This window comes from Brugia malayi (genome assembly GCF_000002995.4).
Source record: "Brugia malayi strain FR3 genome assembly, contig: Bm_v4_ChrX_scaffold_001, whole genome shotgun sequence".
Classification (NCBI taxonomy): domain Eukaryota; kingdom Metazoa; phylum Nematoda; class Chromadorea; order Rhabditida; family Onchocercidae; genus Brugia; species Brugia malayi.
Window position 1 is genome coordinate 4,823,126 of NW_025062479.1, and position 15,742 is coordinate 4,838,867.

At 34.3% G+C, this 15,742-nt stretch overlaps 2 protein-coding genes across 2 annotated transcripts; both read left to right on the top strand.

Moving 5' to 3' along the window:
• Positions 1-238: 238 nt before the first annotated feature.
• Bma-elks-1 (Uncharacterized protein) lies at positions 239-8,191 on the top strand (the record flags this gene model as incomplete). Its single annotated transcript, XM_001899348.2, has 19 exons — positions 239-291; positions 624-698; positions 2,458-2,733; positions 3,835-4,011; positions 4,147-4,354; positions 4,491-4,763; positions 4,856-5,010; positions 5,100-5,235; positions 5,342-5,473; positions 5,571-5,734; positions 5,898-6,041; positions 6,353-6,464; positions 6,631-6,731; positions 6,854-6,952; positions 7,069-7,174; positions 7,278-7,411; positions 7,496-7,680; positions 7,802-7,896; positions 8,162-8,191. The coding sequence occupies 19 exons, from the start codon at positions 239-241 to the stop codon at positions 8,189-8,191; spliced, it is 2,655 nt and encodes an 884-aa protein (XP_001899383.2).
• A 3,904-nt stretch (positions 8,192-12,095) lies between these two features.
• Positions 12,096-15,133, top strand: Bm3445 (Uncharacterized protein; the record flags this gene model as incomplete). The annotated part of the gene is made up of 11 exons (XM_001899347.1): positions 12,096-12,190; positions 12,415-12,511; positions 12,699-12,878; positions 12,993-13,118; positions 13,192-13,323; positions 13,430-13,670; positions 13,773-13,923; positions 14,037-14,144; positions 14,260-14,483; positions 14,779-14,903; positions 14,981-15,133. The coding sequence occupies 11 exons, from the start codon at positions 12,096-12,098 to the stop codon at positions 15,131-15,133; spliced, it is 1,632 nt and encodes a 543-aa protein (XP_001899382.1).
• Between the last annotated feature and the right edge of the window lie 609 nt (positions 15,134-15,742).

Below are 15,742 nucleotides of genomic sequence, written 5' to 3' on the forward strand. Positions count from 1 at the left end.
AAAAATTAAAATCAAGTCATCTTTGCATAAGGCTCATTTTAGACGTATGACTCATTAACTTTCAATATTTATATTTCTGAATAGATAGAAAACTATTTGTAGATACGTGCGTATATAAATGAACTACATAAACCTATTCACAGCAACCTTACTGGATTCCAGTATATTATACGCACATTATACGCTGTACAAGAATCGGACTAATCAAAGTTGTTGCAAAATGGTGCCGCATTAAGGAATGTTGTGCGTGGTGCAGTATTTTTGCAGTGACAGTTCAGCCGTGGTTGTCAGGTAAGACTGGTCATCTATTGGAGGTTGGTTGTTGATAAGGTTCTGCACCCAAAAGGATTCATGTACGGGGTTTTGGGAAGAAAAACAAAATCAGTGGAATAAAAAATATAATAGTAAGGTGTTGAGAGCTTTTCAGCTGTTAAAAGTCAGTCCAAGTCATATTTCATAAAATCTGATGATATTCTAGTCTGCTTCCAATATTCTTCACCCGAAGCCAATATTTCTTATTGCTTTCCACGTAAATAAAGAAATTTCTGGCTATACGTATGAATTGTTTAAATTTCTCCGGGAAAAGTAGCTCTTAATACGGCAGTTTTCGCATGCATTTTTAGATTAAATGGTGTAACTGTTTCATGGATCCGTGCTGCTCTTTCTGGATTTAACAATTTTCGTGGGCTGAAATCATGGTAGGTCAATGTTTTCATTACAGATGTTAACTATTCCTACTTTTGATGGTATAAATTAAAGCTAATCTAGACCAGTAGTGATGTAAAAACAATGATATTTTCGTGAAATTGCTCAATAACATGCTAAATTGTTTTTACACCAGTCATCTTAGGTTGACAAAATACTACATTCTTTCAGATGTTGTTGTTTACTTATGAAACTGTCGTATTGCGCTCTGATGGGAGCTACTTCCATTAATATTTGGATTAGAACGTCTTCCAGGAGCAATAATGAGTTTAAATTTCGTCCCTACTTCACCGAAGTATGATTTATAATCTTCCTGATAACACTAAAGGTTTTTAGGAATAAATGTTTTGGCCAGCAAAATTCTGTATAAGTTTAAACTCTTTCGAACTTTCTATATCAGAAAGTCTTTTGAGCCTTTACACTTTTTCATTTTCTCGCTTTCTTAGCAACGGTTCCTCTTCTGATTACCCGAGCCATTATTATAAACCTAAAAAAGGGCTAAATGAAAAAAAAGGACCTATGTGAAGTGAAATATGGAGAAAAGTGCGGCTTTTTGGTATACATTCTAATCAAAAGCTTACAGCATTGATGAGTTCAAGTTTTTTATTGTGATGTATAAATTAAAACCACAGTCCTTATTAAATTATAGTTAGAGATTTTCGGTTCCCATCCACTGTAATATTAATCAATTTTAATTTTTGAGATGTTGATAGATTATAGTACTTTTTAGTGGCAAAGATTTCTGGCCTGTATTTTAATATTTCTTTTAGCTCCATTAGTTAGTGATGCCATCACTTTCATCTTAGGTAATTGCTTAATAATTTAAATCTATAAGTAATTAATCAACCTACGTATGTGTAAACTTTTGAGGTAGGTTATGACTCTACTTATATTACTTACTTACTCAAGGGACAATTCTTTTTCTTGCATATTTTAGTTATCTAAAGAAGGTTATTTCTCCATATACATATTCTACTACATAATATTACTAATTAGTAGATACAGTGTTATAAAGACAGCTCATGAGAGTGAATAAATCAGAGAATGATCGAAAGGCTTGGGTCAGGCCGTAAAGTTTTCGATGAGAATTTGCTTGCTTATAAGGAATGAGACATTTTTATTAAGCAAAAGCGTCGTCGATCGATGCGTTATTGCACAGTTGCCGCTGTTCTTTTCTCCTCATATTTCTTAAATATATATATATACATATGGAAAAGTTGTTGCTTACAATCAATGCATAAATTGCACAGGCTTTTACCGGGCAATATCCTGCAGTTTTCTACATTAGCCCATTCCATCCCATCATCTTCTGCAGACCACCGAGTTTTGCAACCACGAAAAGATAAAGAAGTACACTTTGTTTGTTGGAGCTAGTAGTGATTTTATATATACATGTTTTGTTCTAAAACACATTTTATGCCTATCTCATGACATTATACACTCTCCACTCGTTAAATCCTTTTTTGTTACAAAGAATATAAAGTTGTTGTTCACTACATTATGAAGCTTACTTTTGAATTTGAATTGTGGTTCATTGTTTTTCGCAGTCATTTTGCCGCTTGAGAATCTATAATAGGATAATATCTCCATTTTTTTTTTTTTTTTTGATTTGTATACCTAAATGTTGTTTTATTTTGCACGTTTTTGTACTGACAGTAATTTAAGAAAAAATTAAGATCAAGATTCGAAGGACTAAAATACCGAGGGTTCCACTTACAATGAGATTTTCGTGATAAACAAGCAGTTCTATAGGCGATACGCGGGAATTGCATTCAGACCGACCAATTTGCATCTGCAAAGGACCTTCTGCTCGATAGGTGCAGACGCTAACTGGAATTGGCAGCAAGGTGCGCGAGAAACTCCGATAACGCAGTTGATTGCTCGGTGCGAGCCCAGCCATTATTGGCAGGACGGTGCTACAGCGGTATATCGCAGCCATAGTGCTGAACCTTCAAATTTGACGGTGCAGTGTAATGAAGTAATGAATTCGATCTATTCCAGTAACCGACGTTTCGCTGCTTTGCAAAGGTTCATTATTTTTGCCTTACTATAATTATGTAGTAATACCGGATTCTGTTGCTGAACTACTATGGATTTTAAATAGAGAAAATGATATGATAGACTGAATCGAATTGCACTGTGAAACTCGGATCAGTTGCTTTTTCAGTTAAATTTTTGAGAAATAAAAGTGAATAAACATTCTGCCCTGTTGGTGATTGTAGGGATGCAATACTTCCAGAATTTGTTATCGATTCTGGTTTTTAAGTGCTGTTCCTGGTATTTCAAGGCTATCCATCTCTATATTTCAAACGCCATTTTCAAAATAATATGTTTTTGCTTGAACATAATAATGATTCTTATCAAAGAAACTTTTATCTTTTTCCCACGCCAACATAATTCATTGTATTTTGTTTTAAATCCATCTTATCGTGTTTTCCATGTCTCACTCTTCAAATGACATACATGGAAACATCCTGATGTGTACACATTTTAACTGTGATGCATCTTTTGACCGTACATACAGGGTGTTTCTATTCATCAAACATTTTACATTTTCTAATTCATCCTTTTTTTTTTCTGCAGAAATAACATTTTCCCTGAACTTGCAAATGGTATGTTTTAGTATTAGACAATATGCAGACTTCGAGTACCTTCATAGAGAATAGTATATTTTGGTTAAAGAGGTATTGAAGTATAAGCCAATGATTTCAGTAAAGTTGACTCACACATTTATGCTTGCCTAATCACGAACAGAGTAATTAGTCTGGATTTTAGTTGACTTCGTTACTCTGTGTATAACTTTTCCAAATTTAATGCCTACCAAAAGTGAATAGTGAAAAATGAATATTGAAATAAGTTTTGTCGCGGTAAATTTATATTTTGTTGGTAATGTTTTCACTTACCTTGGTACGTTTTTTCTTCTATTTGTTATTGCATCTCACTAGTTTCTTTCTTTGATACGTTTTCACTGCGTCCCTTTCCTCTCTTTTTGTTCAGCTTAGCTCAGCTGACAAAGTTGCAAGAACAAACTAATTAATTATCTAGTTAACTTCTCGAGTTCTTAGACGACGTCTTGCATATAAGTAAGGACTGTCTTCCAAATTCACTTTTTAATGTTGAACAATTTAGGCAGCACAAGTCTCTTGACGGAATGCAGTTGAACGAGTGCGGAACAAATGAAATTCGACCACTGTTACATTTGGACATTTCTACGGCAGATGCAGATATGATGTCATCTCAGTATTCTAGGCCATCTTTATCCAATCCTACAACAACAAATGCATATTTTTGGAAGCAATCAGCGAAGTATGTTTTACTTTTAAGTGATATATCTGTTACTTTAGAATAATTTTTCGAATTAATTTGTTTTCTAATTACTGGTTTTACCGACCCGTTCCATTTTCCTCTTTAAAATTATAACCGTAATTTAAAGTTTTTCAGTACCTGTTCATATAATAGTGACACTTATGGATTATCGGATACACAATCCGTTCGAGCTTATAAGCTCTTGAAGCAAGATTACGAAATGGCTATACAGAAGTTGAATTCAACTATGAGTTCTATAAAAACATTTTGGAGTCCTGAATTGAAACGTGAAAGACAATTACGAAAGGAGGAAACAGCAAAACTTGTAGCTTTGCAGAGACAAGTTAGTAAAGTTGAAAGTTGTATTGTTCTGCACGCAACTTTATACGAAGTTTCCAATCATTGCAACTATTTTGTATTGTGTTTACGTCCGTTTATGCTCTCGTGTAACTTCATTGATAGTTGACATGATTTTTCAGGCTGGACCGCAGAATGGTTCTGGATTTCGAGTTGCAGAGTTGGAGACAGAACTTGAAAACTGTCGGTGCGAGCTTGCTGAAAAAGATGAAACGATTAGGCGGCTCATGGAGTGCACAGCTGCAGTTACATATCATGATGGTGGTAGTCGTATGGCTGATTTAGAAACGCGATGTAATCAATTAGAATCATTGCTTGAGATCCGAGAAGAGCAGATTAGATCGATGGACCGACATTTTTCGCAATTACCAGTTGCAGCATCTCATGCTGCTAAGGTGTGCATTTTTGGGTAACTTTCTTGCGGCATCTTTTATAGTCGTAATTCAATTTTTATAAAACACTTTTTTATATGACATTTTGACTTTAGGACCAACAAATAGCAGACCTAGAAGACGAAATTGCGATGTTACGATCAGAGCGAGCGGAACTTCCGCGCGATTTTACTGATAAAACTATAACTCCTCATGAGATCAACACACTTCGTATGAAGATGGAACGAAGTGAGTTGGAACTGGCACAAAAGTTAGTTTCATTCAGTAATCGAAAGTTTTGTCTCATTAATTTCGAAAAGCAATTTTCTTGAGAATGCACTTTAATTTTTTACTTCACAGGGTAGCTGAACTCTCTTCAGTGCAGACACGATTGCAAGCTGCAACGGAAGCCGTTGAAGACTTGAGGAAGCGTGTTGAAGTTTTTCGTGAATCGTCAGCAGCAAAGGAAAAACATGCAACGCTGTTGCAGTCTGATGTAAGTTACAATATTGTATTTTTTTTTTTTCAACTAGTTTTACAAACTTAACAAGGTGTGACCCTTATTTTTCCTTATTTATTGTGAAAGTTTTAGATGTTTTTAGATTGAAGCACTGCGTGCTAAACTGGAAACCAAAAATATACAAATAGAACAAAAAGAGAAAACTTCTGAACGTCTGGAAGCAGATTTAACGGTCGAGAAGAACAGAGTGTCAGACCTTCGTGATAGTAATAGAGTAGGTATTTTTTCTTTTACTTTTAATACTGAATAAATAAATTATCAAATTTCAAGCAAGTTACTTTCGAATTTGAACTTAATAAATTCACATGCAGAATTATGAGCAAAAAATCAGTCAGTTATTGGCGCGGATTGATGCTATGGAAGGTTTACTACACGAGAAAGAAAACGAACTGGAAAAGATCAAGCAAAAACTTCTGACAAATCCGGACGTACAGAAGGAAGAAGAGTTGCAGATGCATCTTGATGAAGCTAATAGGTTGGCATAACATTGCTGTTTTAATCTACTTATATCTAAGGAGGAGGAGTTCTTAAATTCTAAGTACTACTGTTTTACATTCTGTTGAATTCAGTACCAGCTCTAAATTTAATGCTTAATCATTATTATAGGCCTTTTATAGCTTGCATGCCAGCTGTTTCAGGGAAAAAATGAGAATGCAATCGTTAATTAATGAACTACGCCACAATGCTGAAAAAGAAAAAATGCAGCAGTTGGAAACATTTCAAGCGGAAAATCGACAACTAATAGCAACAATCGAAAGCTTACAGAAAGAATTAGCCGACCGGTAGTTTTCACATTATTTATTGTTACAGTATTCAGCTTCCCAGATAAAATTTTCGAGTTTCGCGAGTATTATTATCAAAATACATCTAACAGCGTAAGTTCGCCATTCCATTACAGATTTCCGTATCACATTCTAGTATAAGTTGGTGAAGAAGCATTGATACAAGGGTAAGCTTTATCTAACGTTCGAAGAAAGAATTAACATTCGTCATATCTTATAAATTTATTAAAAAATCAGGGCCCTTGCTTTAAATTATTCGATGTTGAGGTAAAGGAAATGAATTATTCAACTCAGTTACTGAGCGGTTTCAGAGAAATACTACTAGAGTCACAAAGTGAAAAAATAGGTGACCTTGACCAAGAACTGGTAACAGTAGAACGGCACTGTAAAGGTCGTGCACCACAGCTTTCAAACGACGAAGAGGTGAGTGATTTTAGAAAACTGTTACCAAAATCTGTTCTCAATTGAATAATTTTTATTTGATTCTTATTTATAATAGACAGGCCTCCCAATACAATTTTAAATACAGTGTTTTTGATCTAAAACAGCAGATCTGCTTTTTGAAAATTGACGTGATCAAACTTTTCAGCTTGCTGAAGCGAGAAAAGAGATTGAATCTCTTCTTCGAATAGTGCAAAGACTTGAGAAAGAAAAGACTTCTATAATTTCGCATTGTAAGCAGCTGCAAAGGTATGTTGTTTGTTTTTCGGTTTCTGCATTATTTTATTTTCTTCTTTTAATTGCGTGGAAGGAGAATCATTTTTGTAGTCTTTTGGATAAATTCTTAACTAGAATCTGTTCCATTTTTTTAGCAAACTGGAGGATATTCACAAGGGTGATATTACTTCGGCAGTTAGTCAGACTCGATCCGAATTTTCTGCTCTCTCAACTGAAGGATCTCTTAAGTCTAGGTTCTGTTGTTCATTCTGGTTTTTGGGGTTTTGGGGTTTTTTTTTTTTGCATTTCTGGATCTCTTGCTGAGCCTAAAATGTTTAATTTTTATTGTAATGTATTTTCGACTTTGCAGAGTGGAGGAGCTAGAAGAAGCTCTGCGTGAATCAGTAAGTATAACAGCTGAAAGAGAGCTTCATGTTGCCCAGCAGAAGCAACTTAGTCAGCAACTTGCTGCTCAAGTATGTATTTCACCTATTCTTTTTTTAAAGTGAACTATGTTTAGTTCGATGGACATAAATCTTGTAGCTTTTTGAATCTAATTTTCTTAATGGTTAATTTAAGTTGACCGAATGTCGCCGTGAATTAAATGAGCTTCGACGTCATGTGAAGAAGTTGACAAGTAATGAACGGGAGGAAATGCTGCGTTCTTTAGAACTTGAAAAGCGAAGACATATCGAGCAGCTGCTGCAACTAAAGTTAGATTTTTTTGAAGCTTTATTTAGAAAGCAATATAACGATATTTGGATTCACTTGACATTAATATTATGCGCATTTCGTAGGCATGAAGCGTTGGTAGCAGCAATTGCCGAAAAAGATGCTCACATTGCATTGTTGGAACAGTCCAGGGAGAGACCACGCGAAGAGATAGAAACCCTACGCCATCATAAAGAAAAACTGATGGAAAAATTAAAAGAAGAAAATGAACGTCGCGCCCAGCTTCTCAGCTCTGCTAATTTAAGCGTAGGTGAGAGATCGACATTGCAAAATTGCAGATAATATTCTTCAAAAACTGGGGTTCAGGATTGTAGGAAAATATGCATTTTAAAATTATGATTTTTTTACTTATTTGTTTTATGAATATTTAGCCAATGACCTCTCAGAAGAAGGCGGTCTTACTACGATTACAGCAGTCAGTGCTCCAGCAAGTCTTCCTACACCGCGTGAAGCTGTTACTGATCAGGTTGGGTTTCTTTTTGCAAGAAAAACCCTTTATGTTTATCAGATTTAGTAGTTGTGTTCAGAGTAATTTAATGTTACATGTATTAAACACTGACAAATTGTACATTTTTATGACTCTTTCCTGATTTTTTAAATTCGATTTTGTTTGTTTTAACAATGAGTTTTTAGACGAGTATTAACTTTTTAACCTTTATAAAGTAAACTATGAGTGAATATAAAGTGTAAACTATCAGTGAGGCCTTTGCTGACTTTTTCATTTCTTCTAGGAAGATGATGCCGAAGGTATTTGGGCATAGAAGCATTTCAAGCGAAAAAAGAAAATTAGGATTTAACTGCCGAATTTCATTTCTTCCAATCGTATCTTCATTTGTTCAACAATCTTTTTCAGTTCGCTTCATCATCTGTACGGGTTTTCGTAATTTGTAGACATCTGCCAGCTATCGGGTTTTTGATAGTTTTTTGACAGTTTATATTTTCTTATGGTGTTTGCGACCTTACAGTTGGCAATTTATCTGTTTCATTTTTGCAAAGTAAATTCGCTACTGGAAAGGTTACTGATTCATTTTAATTTGAATCACGACTAAGTTCTTCTGGTTCCCTTTTATAATCTTTAAAGTGATGTTTTCGATGTAGTTAAACCACTGCTACTTTCGTTCAGTTAACTATTGATATTCTATATCTTTCATCTTCAACATTATTGATTTTCTACAACTTCAAACAAGGAAATTATTGGATATTTCTTGTTGGTTGAAATCTTTTTGGAGAGAGAGGTTATCAGAACTTTGGTCTGAAGAACTCACACCCATCTGTGCTTGCATGTTCAACTGTTGTCCACTTTACTCAGAATTTTGAAATTAGTTAGGCGAAAGGGGTTCCGTATTGATTGAAAATAAATGCTTCTATTAAAAAAGCAAAAAAGGAAACTTTGCAGTTCATAGATCTTTACATCAGATTTCACTTTTGAAACAAATTTAACCCGTTAAGTTGTGCTGCATTTGCTTTCCTTTTGTTCATGGTGTTCCCCTTATAGTTTATGAACACTTATAAAGTAATTATATGCAATGTCTTGCATTTTATCAATACACACCTAGCTGATAATCTCATTCTCGATGTTTAACAAAGCAGTGAGACCGTGTTCACTCCAACGGTCTTGTGTTTTAATTTGTCTAATAAGTATTTTGGTTTGCTTGGGTTCTGGTCATTACCACCACAACATTTTGCAGTGATAAATTTTGCTAATTTGAAAAGAAAGTGCTATGTTAGGGAATTGGTGATGGAGGGGGGATGAGTTTACCAGAGAATCAAAATTTGAGAAAGAGAGTAGCATACTTGTACTTTTCATTAACATGCTAAGGAAGGCACAGAAGTCTTTTTATCTCTTCCAGGGATTTGTAGATTGGGGATTATGTTGCAGAATGCTACAGGAGAAAATTATCAAACTTCAAAACCCGTATCCAGCTCCTATAGTCAACAGAAAGGGAGCAGGAAATTTTACGTGCACAAGACAGTTGAGAGCGAACCAGAGATACCAGTTTAATGTTCAGAAATACGTGAACCTAATATTTTATGAAAGTTAGTAGTAAAGTCATGCTTTTGTGTTATGATTTTGGAGTAACGGGAGAAAATAGAATGAAGAGTTGTTGTAAAGTTACAAAAAACGGTAGGACAATGGTGTATAGGAAAGGAACGTCGCTTTCCAATAACTTTGCTAATAAATGTTACTTATTGATTCCCTTTTTTCATTTGGTTGAGATAGAATTATGTGGTTGACAGGGCGGAATTCAACTTTTAAAAAGTTATAGTTCTAGTTTTTTCGTGACTTTGATCTGATTTCCATTCATTAAGAGTAACTGTGCATTTGCTTGAAATAACTGCAATAAAAAACCGTTTTGCACACATTCAATTTTATTAATAGATTTATTAATAAGATTGATTTCATTAATAAAATTTGGAGAAAAACTAATAAACCGTGAATTAGGAAGTGCATTTCTTCATGGCTTTTCTCTTACCTGCCTAATTTCAAATTCTCGAGAATGCTAGGATTTGAAATCAGCAAATGAGCAAATCAATTACCTCAAGGTAGACTGATCTCTTATTTTGTATGTATGATGCATATTCTAAAGAGTGTATTATATTCAGAATTATTGCCGATATATTCTTAATTATTATCTTTGCAGCATATTTTGGTTGTGAATTTCATTTTCTCTCATTCCAAAATATTCAGTAATGGTGTAATGGACAAATTTGATAAATCCATTCCATTTGGCCTAATATAAATGTTGAGTTTTTGAAGAAATTTTAGCAGATTTTGAATTTAGTGAAAACGAAAAGAGCATAACTGGAATGGTAACGAAGTGAGCACTGCAAACAAACTGTACTTTTTATTTGCTTGAAAAGGTAACATGGTTTTTCGTCAATCATTTCGTTATGAGAAGATGCATTGAATTTCATTTGATCTGTATGCTCAGAAAATATTCTCGATAACAAAAAAAAAAGAAGTTTTAATAGCTTTTGAATTGTTTTGTTTGCATTCTTCCCTCTATTTATTGTGTATTTTTATTATTTACCATCGTCACTGAGCATACTTCAACTACCATTGCCGGTTGCTTTTATTATTTATCGCGCCACCAACCAGCACAGAAATGACTCAACTATTGTGTTTTCCTCTCTTACAGCATTTGAGAGGTCGAAGTTTAGATTATCTCATTGATACTGTGTGTCGTCTGTTACATTCTAGTCTCGTAATTTGATTCATTCCTAATGATTTTGTTTAATTTCTTGTTCTCGACATTAATTTATTTGTGATGTGCAACATTTGTTGCCATCTCCAATATCAGATTAATTTCTTCCAGTTAAGAGAACGATTAGTTGCTTTATTAATGTGTTGCAAAATTAAGTGTTGTTTAATTTGAAAATGAAATTCGGACGTCGATAATTATCTCTAATCATATTACTAAAAGCATATTTGCATAAATTAAAATTTTTACTGATACTGAAATAAGGCGTTGGTCGAAGGAATTGTTGTAAATAACTGATCAGTGTTTTTTTCAAGTAATCCGTTTTTTGATTTAAACTCAACAGCTGTATTTATCCTGGCATCTATTTTTATCTAGTTGACGGATCCATTTTATTTTAGTAAAGATCATGTTTCATATTTGAATTTTTACATTTCAAAAATTTTACTTCTACTGAAAAATTTATTGGACAGGACTTGAGAACCTAAAAACTCTTAGTTCGTTTAGGAAAACAAGAGATTTATCGGCACCTTCCTGCTCTTCTTCCCCTCTTCTGCCCAACTATTCAAGTGAAACGTATCAAATCCAGTAGCGCCAGATATACACGATTCCGTACTGATGCTTTCTGTAATACGTCTGCTTATCTGAATGGCTTAGCATCAGCCGGTTAACATATCATTCGGCATTGAAGCCTTCCAAAATGTTTGTTGCCATGTTTCCACACACAGGTAACTAACTGTATGACTACGAATGCTATTCATTTTTTAACCGGTTAAAATGTGAAACATCTTCCTGGTCTTCGGTTTAAAGATGATTGATTCTATCTGCGGAAAGGATTCGGTAACATTTCTTTCTCCGTCTAATCCTGCATACCTTTTCTCGTTTTTAAAGAGTCGATGTCTTTGGATGGATTATATAGGAGTGCTGCAGTTTGCAGCACAAGAAGCGCATCGATGTGTTGCACTCAGCAAATCTGTCCACCTGATGTTCTGCGTCGTCGGATGATGTATGTCTATAAAATTGACCTCCTGCATTTGCGTGTCTCACCATGTTGCATTAACCAAATTTCCTGAGCTAGGCTATACTTTTCTTTTTAATATCTCATACTAGTCGCTCCCTGCCTAAATTCCTTTAACTTTTCCACAAATTCTTCCCACATTTTGATATTTGAATTTTATTTAGTTTATTGTTATACGGCATCAGTTAGCAACTTATCAAATAAACAACCACTTAGTGGGTTCATTTTATTCCTTAAATAACAACTCTTTCCTTCCTCAATGCATTGTAGTAGGTTATTATGATTCCCTTTTTATCTGAAATTCTGTTTCCATCCTTTCTCTCATGTTGCAGTTTTACCATCAGCGAATTCACATCTATTTGGTAAAAGGTTGATGCACTACGGTCACTCACTATTCATTGTTGTTTGACGAAAGCAAACACGCTGAAAATTTGCAGTTAAAACGTAATGCGTGAGCACGTAGAACGTCACGTAACAATTGCCGATCCCCTGCCAGATGCTTGCAATGGTTTAACATCAGTACGTAATGATCTTAGCAATAGGTAATTGTTCTCTCTCTTTTCATAAAGTAATTATCATTATGGAATGAATCTTTTAGTTTAAGGAACCTGATTTCATTTCGTATTTTCGCATGTCGTTATTTACGTCTTAACTTTTTTTTGCTCTGTCCCCTGCATTTACGTAATTAAGATAAATTTTTTATATATTGTTTAGCATATTGATCTAATATTTTGATGTTTTTTGTGTTTACCGTCAGAAGTTTTAGTGGTTCTGCAGCTCCACCTCTCCCTTTACACCGACCTATGCGTACTATTTCGGGCTCAAAATCCGAAGATCATCTTATTACAACAGAAAGTGGACGTGTAAGTAAAATTTCATAAGAATATTTTTCACTCTTTTCCCAGTTCCCTTTATTTTACTTTAGTCATTTTGTTAATGATTTTCATACATTGTTTGCTTAAAAGCAGATGAGTTACATTTCCGTTCTTTCAAAGTACATTTAGAAAAAATTTTTATTTTAACCATTTGTTACTTTTTGATAGCTTATAGCGTATATATACGAAAGGTCGTCCACCGTGGTATGACCGAGAAGGAAAAATTTTGAAACAACCATATGTGGTCGGCATCTGCGGCGGCTCAGCTTCTGGCAAAACTACTGTTGCCAGACGAATAATTGAGCGATTGGAAATGCCCTGGGTTACCGTTTTATCCATGGATTCTTTTTACAAAGTACTTTTTTTAATCTAATTTTTCATCCTTATTTTCTTTTCATCTTTTGAGTGATAGACTATCTGGCCTTTTAAACTGTCTTAAAAGTTTTTGTGCTTAAATAGGATATTAAAGGTGCTGACAGATGGACAGCATCATCTCGCGGCAAAAAGTGAGTATAATTTCGATCACCCACAGGCTTTCGACTTTGATTTAATGTGCGAAACTGTTCGACGTCTTCGGGAAGGTAAAAATGTTGAGGTATGTTGTTTTAAAGTTTTAGGAAATCCAAAGTTAGCGAATTTCTTCAAAAGTTCGAGACAGTTGCTTATAGGTTCCAGTTTATGATTTCACTACTCACCGACGTGACAAACAACCAAAATTAATGTATGGCGCCGATATACTCATTTTCGAAGGCATTTTAGCTTTCCATAACAAGGAATTGGTTGATTTATTGGATATGAAAGTATGGTTGATTGATTACATATATATGTTTTTTTTTTTTTCTTCCTTTTTTGAACAAGGAAAGGCTTAAAGGCATGTCGTGCATTTTTTTTATTGACAATGTTAAGGTATTTGTGGATACCGATCCGGATATACGGCTAGCACGAAGACTGGAAAGAGACATCCAGGATCGTGGACGAGATCTTCCAGGTGTTTTAACCCAATATTTGCGGTTCGTAAAACCGGCCTTTGATACGTTCATAGCACCTGGTATGAAGATTGCAGACATTATTGTACCACGAGGTGGTGAAAATGAAGTAGCCATAGACCTTATTGTTAAGCAAGTAAAAACTCAGCTCGCTGAAAGAGGTAAATAGCTATTTGATTTTCACTTTTGTGTTTTGCTGAAATGAAATTTCTTACCAACGAAGATGAATGTAATATCTTCACAATATATTATTAAAATTTAAGGTTATGATGCATCGAAGAATCCTTATTCTCAGCGTGCAGGGATGGTACAAAAGGATTTACCGTTACAGTTGCCACGTACGTTAACAGTTGTGTCACAAACACCACAAGTTCGTGGCTTACATACATTTATAAGAGATCGTAAGACTCCAAGGTGAGATATTGTTAGTTATGCAAGTTTTTTTTTTTTTTAATTAAGAACACTTACATTTAAACATTGTTTAATTAATAGTAAGGAACATCATCCGTCAGCTTTCCAGTCTTCAGAGATGAATTCAATTTCTATTCTAATCGGCTAATGCGAATACTGATTGAAAATGCTATGAATTTTATGCGATTCGAGGATGCGACAGTTACTACACCAACTATGGAAAAGTATATTTCAGTTGAAATTAAATTCTTACGTTATGAAATTATTTTAAAACTTATGAAGACTATGAAAACTCTGGAAATCTACATGAGTGGGTGAATCACATATTTATATTTACAGATTCGTTGGTAAACGGAATACTGCACAGATATGCGGTGTTACAATTATGCGTGCGGGTGAAACAATGGAACATGCATTGAGAGCTGTTGTAAAGGATTGCAAAATGGGAAAAATTTTGATACAAACCAATGAGAAAACCATGGAACCGGAGTTATTCTATCTGCGCCTACCGAAGAATATTCATCAATATAAAGTCCTATTGATGGATGCCACCGTTGCTACAGGTTTTTTTTCTATTTTCTATAGTTTTTGGATCATGATCCAGGCAGGTACTGATAAGATATGCCATGCACCACAGTTGCTTTCAGTTTTTAACTTTTCTGAAGTTATTTCGTAGTTTTACTTTCACGTCCATGTCTTTGCTGGATTGATTTAACCTCATAAATTGTATAATAACTTTCTTGGCTCTTTGAAGTTTCAGAAAGTATATTATCATGCTATGATATTGCTAATAGTTCTTGTCCTATTGTCTAAGATGTTGAATAGTCTTAGCAATGTAATGTGTGTCTGTTGTTATAGGCGCAGCGGCAATGATGGCTATTCGTGTACTATTAGATCATGATGTACTTGAAGAAAATATTCTACTACTATCGCTGCTTATGGCTGGAACTGGTGTACATTCACTTGCTTATGCTTTTCCTAAAGTATGTCTCAAATCTTACTTTGCTAATCAAAAATTCTTGCTATTTCAACAACGGTCATGCTATTCATTGGTTTCCAGGTTACTTTATTGACAACTGCTGTAGATCCGGATATCAATGAACTGTACTATGTCATTCCGGGAATGGGTAATTTTGGCGATCGCTACTATGGTACTGAAGCAGTAGCTGCATGTGATGATTCCTCAGGTGATGAAGATAACAAACAGCCTTAGCATTTTACAAAGCAAAAGAAGAAAAATAACTATCATTTTCCACTAATAAATATTTTGTTTGATACTTTTTACACATGTTATTTATTTCGAAATATTTTTTAACCATATGTTCTTATGTGCGATTCATATTTAATTGCCTCCTGTTTGATGGTTGTTTCATCCCTTCCTCATAAAATTGTCAATGAATTGTGGTATTTATAACAGGGAATAAGGCTTAGTATCTTAAACTTGTGTTTCTTAATTAATCCATTGATAAGAGATTAGTGGCAAGAAATCATGGGAATGTTTTCCCAAAATTTTCCACTATAGTGTTTCCAAATCGATTTTTATGTGAAGAGGTGCATGTAAACCGCTTTTTGGAGATGAGCGTTTTTCTTTGTGCTTTTCTGTCGTTATCAATTCTATATTCAATCAAATTTAAGAATTTCTTACAAAAAAATTTTTTTAATTTCTGGTATATTATCGTAATGATTGTAATATTATTTATGTGTAGTTGATTATGTAATGTTATTTACTTTTATTTATGTTCTCATTATTTTTATTTCGCAATGAACTTACGTTAACTAATTTGTAGTTGTTGATTATTGCACTTATTGTGCTTAAAAAAGG